Here is a 9,158-nt window from a genome sequence, read left to right on the forward strand (position 1 = left end):
TTTCCTTAGTATAAGACTTCAAGGTTCATCAACACTCTATCATGTACTAGCATTTCCTCCCCTTTTAAAGTTGAAGGATAATTTATTGTATGTATATATCACATTTGCTCATTTGTCCATCCTCTGATGAATGTGATATGTGTGCTGCCCCCACCTTTGAGCTATTGGGAATAGCGCTTTGGGAAATATGAGGTACAGATACCCTTATTTCAATCCTCTTGGGAGTATCTTGGTGTAAGGATACTTGAAATTTTTTGAGGAATTGGCATAGTTTTCCACAGTGGTGCATGGTTTTATATCCCTGTCACCATGCCTAGGTTGTCATGTGTGGCTTTTCCCACCACTCACATTGCCTGAGTTCAGATAAGTTTGAACAGGGCTTTCTGTCTCTTGTATGACCATGGTCATTTCTGTCCCCCTCCCCCCAATTTGGAAGGTCTCCTAGAGACACAGTGATACTCCATCGCTCCTCTGTCCGCATCTGGTTCTTGGCGGGTCCTCTTTTTGAATCTACAGGGCACTGCTTGCCTTCCAAGATAAAGGCTCAGGCTCTGCACAATGCTCAGGGCAGCATCTACATTGAAGGCTGTCTGCAGGTGGAATCACAGCAAGCGCTGGATAAAGCTCTGATGTGACAAGATATAGCCTTGTTATCCTCACACTTTAACACACAGACTCCTAATGCCCATTTGTACATCCTTCCTAACCCTATTCTTAAAGAGTTTTATTTTCCACTGCAACTACAAACAAACAAACAAACAAACAAATGAACAAACCAAAACAGCTGTGCAGCGATACTTCATCTTCAAGATGAAGGTTTTCAGGATCTACTTGGAAAATATCCCAATAGACAAATATTACAGTGTAAGGTTCTAGAGATTAATAACCAGCAACTCAAACTATATTGTTGCCCAAATTAGAAAACAGTGCTCTTTTTAAATGTGTGTGCTCAGCTAAATATTGAGTAGACTGAATATTGAGTACATTTTAAATTAAAGATGGCAGTGATTCTAAGAACATTCTCCGGGCATATCCACCCTGTAGGTACATGGCTGACAATCAGGCGCCATCTCTTCCTTCAGGTCTTGGATGGTGCACAGCTTTGCAAGCAGGGCTGGGGTAGTTTTTAGCTCCCACTTATCAGCAATGATAGTGAAAAGCAGGAACCTTGGGCTAATGATGGATCTAAGGACATTAACTTCCTGCCAGCACCACCTTGTGGACAAGACAGGTTTTAGACCATAGTGGTAGGAACATTCTCTAAGACCTTGAGCTAGGCTGTCTACACAGTGGCACCCAAGGGAAGAGAAGGCCTTTTTATATTAGGCCAGAAAGACAGACCAGCAGATATTAACTATCAACCCAATATGTTTGCATCCAACATCAAAGCCTTACTTGACTACACACACACACACACACACACACGCACACACACACACAGTATCTTACCTGTGCCACTTCTTCAAAGTCATCATGCCTCTTCTGTAGTGCACGTGCTCGATGCAAGGACTTGCCAACCCCAGTGTGTTTGCTGAGAAAGGCCTCGCCATGGTTTTCAATCCAGTCCAGCACCTGGCCAGAGAAGGAAGGCAGAAACAATGACTTCTCAGGAGGAGGAAAGTCATGTGGCACCATGTACAACTGCTTGAATCCTACTTACTGTCCCCCATGCCCATGAGATCAGTAGTGCAGAGAGAAATGCTTAATCCACTGTGAACACAAGTCATTGGCAATGGGATAGTTCTACCCTGAACTAAATCCAACTCAGTCATTTTAATCTCTAGAACAGCTTCCCATTACCTTTTTTTTTCTTTTTAGAGCCCTTGTCATGCCATCATTTTATTTGTTAGTACTTGCTGTTATTACTTTGGAGCTGGGGATTGAATTCAGGGTTTCCCACATACCAGTCCGTTTTTCTAAATGAGCAACCGAGGCCACACAGGCAAATATCCTCATGGCTTTCACCCCATCAAGGAAAGTCAGCTATATTGGTAGGAAATTAGGCAGGAGACAGCAGTGAGGTAGGACTAGGCCACTTGCCCCTCACTCTACCATAAAATGTCACAGCAGTAGTACCAGTCACAGGATCTGCACACACACACTCTTGTGTCATATAGCGCACCCTGGAGGTTCCCTTCAGTCTTGCACCCGAGCCGGGTACTCAACACATGCGATCAGGAGGATAATAGGCCCCCTGTGCCTTCTTGCCACCGCTCTCCAACCAACCAACAAGTTAATCAGTCAAGGTCTCTGCATCCTAAGGCTGAGAGTATTTATCTTGCTGATTGTAGTAGAGGCTCCATATTCTCACAGGCTTAAAAGTCTAGAGACTTAGGCCGAAGACGTTTTCCTTAGTGTTGAAGCTCAGAGCAGCAGTGGCTCTGGCTGTTGAGGGAGGAGTGAGGTGTTAAAGTAAGAAATAAACACTTCTCCTAAGGGACGCTTGGGGACGCTTGGGAAGGTGCACAGACACCTTGAAATACACAAGGAACCAAAGTTTTAAAAAGCACCGTTTACATCTCACAACCAGCCTCACAAATATGAACGTGTCCAAGGGAAAGGGAGGCAGCACATGTCTCGGTCTCTGAGGAGTTACTTCTTTAGCCACTGAGATGACTTAATGCCTGCAGTTTGCAAAGTATTAGCATCTGTGTCTCTGTGTGCAGACCACAAACTCTCGACTCAGATCCACGGCCTTCAGTGTAACTTAGCTTTGTGGGCACATCTGCACATACAGCAGGCTGATGGGCTTCTCAGTAGACCCTAGCAGTACTGACAGTTACACCGCACACTGAAGTTTCACATGCGGCTCTGGAATTCTGGATACCACTGCATTTCTGGTGAGCTGGTTTAAGTGAGCCTGGCCCCAGAATTTGAATATCAATGAATGAAGAGGAAGTGGCTCCCTGGCAAACCCTGGATCCCATTGCAGTACAAATAGGCATCAAAGCATCCCTTGTATGTACCCCCATATTAAGTCTTTCTCATCTGTCAGATTATATTTAAAATACATGATGATAGTTATTTTGAGTTGGTATTTAAACATTTCTGGCATTGGAGATAGCCTTTTGTTTTTATCTAAAGAGTCCTTGATCAAACCGGCATGGTGGTGCACTCCTTTAATCCTAGTACTCAGGAGGCAGAGGCGGGCAGATCTCTGTGAGTTCAAAGCCAGCCTGGTCTACAAATCAAGTTCTAGGATAGCCAGGGCTACACGGAGAAATCCTATCTCAAAAACAAACAATCAAACAAACAAACAAACAACACCAAAAAACAAAACAAAGCAGGCAGAGAAGAATGGAACATGAATAATCATATGCTCCTATGATTATTGACTATTTTTACTGTGCCCTAGAAGCAGGTACTAGAGCTATCCAGTAGAAATGAGGCTACAGTCACAAGTGGTCCTGACTCTAGGCATTCAGTCTATGGGCTAACAAATGACAGTCACTAAATCGTACAACTCTCCATCAATTGCAGAGGTGAAAATCACCACATGCCAACTGCTGTCTAGATGGAGTTGGGAAAGGTCTCTGAAGAAGTGAGATTGTTCTTGATCCAAGAAACCATAGGACTTACCTTATTGTTACAAGACTTAACTTTTAAAAGATGCAGGCCTAGCTCAAGCAGGAAGAATAGGAAATAGGTCAGAGAAATCTGAACAAAACCGCAGTGAGTTCTGGTGAACTGAGTGGAAGGTTCTAGTAACATTCTGCTATTCATCCACTGAAAGGTTGCAAAAGGAGAGACATCATCAGATCCCTGTGGACCAGCTACTGTTCTGATTACGGAACCTCAACTGGAGGGAAGCAAGAGGAGAGACACAGGGAAACTGAGACCAGCATAGAGATTCTCACAAGACTGATGCCGGCTTAGATTTGGTAAACCAACTGCCAGGATTGGGTGGTTGAATGTGGCGGTGACAGAGGAAAAAGCAGTAAGGCCAAGTCACCAAGGGCACAGCCTGACGGTGAGCAGGAGGGAGAGGCAGTGACTGGATAAAAGCAAACATCGAGACAGGCCAGCAGAGACGCAGCCGTCTTAGAATCTCTCTCTGCACGTATGGACGCCCTGGTTTGTTCACATGTGACAGAGATGGTTGGAACCCTGAAGGTGAGAAGGAAATACCCTCTAGAGACACTTGTCAATCTGATGTAGCAAGCTGTGTCTTTTGTTTCAGAAATGTAATTTATATTAAGAATTAAAAATAAATGATGAAATTGTTAATGTATGAGGCTCCATTAAAGAATAAGAAAACAGGGAACACTAAGTTCATTTTAGAAACAGAACCTCAGACTTAAATGGAGTGGGTTCCCTATTGCTGACAGGGATCTTCAGTGCAGCATAGTTTTGAGTGCCCTGTTAACCCAATACACAAATACCACAAACTGTGACTGCCAGTGAAGGCCCACCTCCTCTCCACACCCTGCTCTCTGGAATCTCACTTCTTCCTTTAAGTTGTCTATGTGGTCCTCTCACTTCTCCCTCCCCAGACTCCCTCCTAGTCACATGTTAAGCTACACTTAAAAATCACTGTCAATCTTTTGATAACCAATCCTGGGGAAGGTGGCTCCTGACTGTTTATGACTTTGAGTTTGATTTTGAGACAATGTCTTACATCACCAGGCTGTCCCCAAGTTCAAGATGTAGTGAAAGTTGCCCTTGAATTTTGGATCTTTCTGCTCTATCTCCCAAGTCCTGGAATTATAGGCGTGTACTACCACACCCCACCCTTTGATTCTGTTTGAACCACAATTACTAATTGGAACAAAGTATAAGGCCACATAGGTATGAAAATACCACCATACAACCCATTACTCTGTATGAACAAAAATTTAAAAATACACATAGAAAAAAAAAACCCTCCACAATTATGGCCCACAAACCTGTCTCTCCCACGGGACTGTAACTGCCTCATAATTTCAGGGCACAGCACAGGCCAGCATGCAACAGTGAGTGGTTGCTTAGTTTGTGTGCAATTGAATTGAACTCAAACTGATTTCTCCAGCACAGACTTATGGGGTCAGATGTTATCACCTCTACATTCCTACCACTCACAGTCTGCATTCGAAGTTCCTTCTGTGTGTTTCCCTATCCCTGTCACTATTCCACTTGGCAGGTAGTTCCTAGGAGAATGAAAGAAACATGGGATTTTCACGTTGAACCCGATCCTTTCTTTTTCCAACACACAGCACCTTTGCCTGTACCCCCTGCTTAGGGGATGGGTGATGGATATTTATGGCCATAGGTTGCCATTCCTCTGTAGCTAAGGCTTCTGCCTCTCTGTTGAGCAACCCAATTCTGGACAAGCCTAATTTTGTTCAGTCACTAGAGTAGCCTGGACTTCAACAACAAGACAATCTAATAACAACTTGGAAAACTCCTGCTCCATTCTCCTGCCCTGACATTTCAACCAAAAATAAGCGGTTGCCCAGAACAGCCTTTTCTTAAGAGATGCTCACATCCTGAACCAGATTTGAGAGCCAATTATGCATGGTTTCTTAATCACCCCTTTCTTTCTGTCCAATTGTGTTTATACTATCTAACATACAATCAAGATGAAATGTTCTTCAAGGCAGGAGGCTGTCCTTTCCAGTAGCCAGGGAGGAGGGAGCACCCCTTTGAAGGAAATTATTGAGCATCATTGAACAGTGACCTGGAACACAACTGAACAATAGAAGGTAATCTTGGTATCAAGGACTTTGTAGTCCTCTCCTACACACCCGGACCCTCTTCTTAAACCCACCCCTGTGGCATTTCTATTCAGCTCTCTACTCCCACAATCCTTCCCATGGCTCTGCAATACGCACATATTTGTTTGATTCGATCCCTGTTTTATTTCCACCCACAGTATGAACGCCATGTGGCCAAGGGCTTTTTTAGTTCATTGTTGTGTTCTCAAATGCTAAATAAATGATCAAGTAAACTAAAAGAAACGTGTTTTTAGCACTTCCTGTATGATAAGAGGTTAAAAAAAAACCATGAAAGAGATAAGGACCTTTTACAGTCAGATATGGATTCAGAATTCTAACCCAGGGATTCCCTTATCTGGGTTTCTTTGATAAATCACCTTATTAAAAGAGGCTTTTTAATTTCTTATACTAAATTGGCCCATGGTAAAACAAGCAGGACATCTGAAGCTTCTAGAATACCAAAGAGTTCCTTCCTTCCAACTGTATGTGCCAGTGCCCTCACTCCCTACCCCATCAATTCAGAAAGCCCTTGTTCTGAAGTGCCTGGGCACCAGCAGGGAAAGTCCTCATTCTTAAGCGACAGCACCAGCAGGCTTCTGCGACACACTTTGCTGTTAGAGGGTTAAGTACACACGATGTACAAGAGCACCTGGCAGAGTCTACAAATCATTACTCCTGCCTATTCCCACAGTACACTGAGCACTGTTTCCAGAGGGGATCGGCCAGAACCACAAGCACCGATCAGTTTGTGACTAGAGAGCAGGCAGGCATCACTTCAATTACCAGGAACTCATTTTGGTGTTTTGTTCCCTCTTTGGAATGAGCATGGTGAAGATAAACATCTTGCTATGGCGGGAGAGGCCATCATTTTTTTCTGGATGGGCAGAGTTAATGCTCATTAGCAGGTCCACAGTCTCTGTCTTTCCCCTCAGAGTTGCAGTTCTTCCTTGTGACAGATCCATGCCATGTGGAAAGCATCTGAGAGCCTGAAGACCTCAAGTCTCTGTCATCTTCCTTCAGAGCCTTGACATCTCAGCCAGCCCACACCGCTTCCCCCCAGGCAGGACTGAAGTTAGAACTTGGCACCTCTCTGAAAGACTTTCCTCATTCTGCTATGGACTCCCCTTCTTCTTAAGGCTTGAAACTGTTGTCAGAGGCTCTGAGCTTCAAAATCATCTGGGATTCTTTTAAGTATAAGCACAACTCACTCCCAGATTCTGAATTAAAAATTATGAAACTGTCTTCCAAAGGGTGTTCAGAAAACATCCCACTCCACTGAGATGACTTTAATTCTATATGTACACCCGACACCTCCTTTGTTTCTATTAAAGAAATGGACATTAAGTACTGTGTAGTATTTTTACAGGAATGGACTCAGACCGGCAGGGCTCAGTCACCCTTGCTCAAGCTTGCCACACTCCGTTACTATGATCCCCTGCACATGTGTCCCTATTCGACCTCAGCCCACTTAAGTTACGTCCAAGTTCAGAAGACCTACATTCACTCTGATTTTGTTTCCTCTCTGCTCAGAATTCTTTCATTAGTAACAACACAAATTGTTTAGCTTGGTGCCCAGGGCTCTAGAATCAGTATGTTAAGGCCCAAGGATTCACTACTTATGAACATAACTAAAAATAAATTGAAGGCATTACAGATATTGTAAACTGTTCATTAAAGTAGTCTAAAGGGGTCAGTGGCCTCCTGCGAAGGGACTTCCTCCTCTCATCATCTCCCTCACTCTGACAGGCTTCCTAAATAGTCTGGGGAAGTGCTGGGCCTGCCTTGCAAGGTCATCATCTTTGGAGGATCACTCTTCGGTCAGGATGGAGTTTTCACTGATACATATACACACACAAACACACACACATACACACACACACATACACTCTCACACACACTCTCACACACACTCTCACACACACTCACACACACACACACTCACACACACAAGCATGCACACACATTCAAACACAAAAACTCACACCCTTGCATGAATGCACATACACTCAAAAACATATACATGTATGCATACACATACACACACTCAAACACATATGTACACATGCACACACAGCAACACCATGGGAGATGGTTGTGGTGGGAACAAGAAGCAAGGCACACAGAAAGAGGGTGTAGAGGGCAGGGTGGATGTAGGATGGAAATGGGATCCAGAGGAAGAAGGTACAAGAGGAACATGAAAATCCTAGGAAGAAGGGTATGAACATGGAAGCTACTAGCCTCTGACCTGTGGCATCCAAGAAAATGCAGAGAGAAGTGGCACCCATTGCCTCCCTCTTCCGAGGGGAGAAGAGTGGAGCATGCCCAATAATGTGAAAGCACAGAGAGACAGGTGTGTGTGTGTGTGTGTGTGTGTGTGTGTGTGTGTGTGTGTGTGTGTGTCCCTATCTTCCCTCCAGTCAGAGAGCTATTCTGCCCTCCTTCCCTTGGCACACTCAGCTAAGCCTCCTGGTACTCTGGCTGGAATTTCATTCTGCCTAAAGAATTCTTGTGTTTTATACTTGAAAATGTCTGAATGAGTGGATTATCACCATTAAAAATTTAAGTGAGAAATTTAAAGTGCTAATTACTGCCACAGGCAAATGAGTTTTATTCAAATATATGCTACAAAGGACGGAACCAGCAAGGCTGAGTTAACATCACAGGCTGTGAAAAATGGGAACTGGGAGCTGGTGTCCTAGGGTAACTTGTATCACATGTAAAGAGGTGTAGAGAGGAATTCTTAAATGATGGGGCACAAGGAAAGGTTGCAGGGAGTGAGTATGACTGTTCTTGTGGCACAGTTAGTTTGAGGATCAGTCTTAGGCTACCCGTAGGAACCCAACATAGGAAAAATCTCTCCCAGGGCTCTTTCAATCAGTGATGTTCCACACTAAATGAAAAACCCTAAGGCTGGGGTGTGTCTTATTCTCACTCTCCCCCCATGGTGCTGCAGTGTAAGCTAACGGCATGAGCTCCAATGTCAGGTAGACCTGGGTTTGATGCTAATCTGCCATCAGGAGTTGGATTAGAAGTGAGTTGACTTAACCTATCTCTGCCTCGATTTCCTTCTCAGAAGGATGGAGACCAAACTGCCACCTACCTCATGGGGTTGGGAGATTAAATAGGAAAAAGTAACTGAAGGGATTAGATGTCCAATCATATTTCCTCCTACAGATGGTGTATCCTGAGCTCTGAACAATGTACCTTTTATAGATAATTTAGTCTAAAGAGATGGAACTAATCTTTTCTTTGATGTTTGACTTTCTTCCCAATGTTCTTATCATAAGACTGGTCCATTTCTAATCTAATCTGACAACTCTTCATATGTGTATTCTAAGATCTGATTGTGTGCACAAGGTGTATGAGTCTTTCGCTCTTAGACTTTAATTTTTCCCTGTGTAGGAAAAGTTAGTTTCCAGACCCATCATGTTTTGGTCACCTTTTGTTGTTGTTGCTGATCATTTT

The 9,158-nt window shown here is 43.8% G+C and overlaps 1 protein-coding gene across 24 annotated transcripts in view; it reads right to left on the reverse strand.

The window, feature by feature from the left end:
* The window catches only part of Kalrn (kalirin RhoGEF kinase), a 606,229-nt gene that overhangs the window by 320,227 nt on the left and 276,844 nt on the right, over nucleotides 1-9,158 (reverse strand). For all 24 annotated transcript variants that reach the window (XM_029470420.1, XM_029470427.1, XM_029470426.1 and 21 more), the window contains one exon: nucleotides 1,450-1,572. In XM_029470420.1, the coding sequence (XP_029326280.1) occupies nucleotides 1,450-1,572 (123 nt within the window). The remainder of the gene's footprint in view (nucleotides 1-1,449; nucleotides 1,573-9,158) is intronic.

This window comes from Mus caroli, chromosome 16, assembly GCF_900094665.2.
Source record: "Mus caroli chromosome 16, CAROLI_EIJ_v1.1, whole genome shotgun sequence".
Classification (NCBI taxonomy): domain Eukaryota; kingdom Metazoa; phylum Chordata; class Mammalia; order Rodentia; family Muridae; genus Mus; species Mus caroli.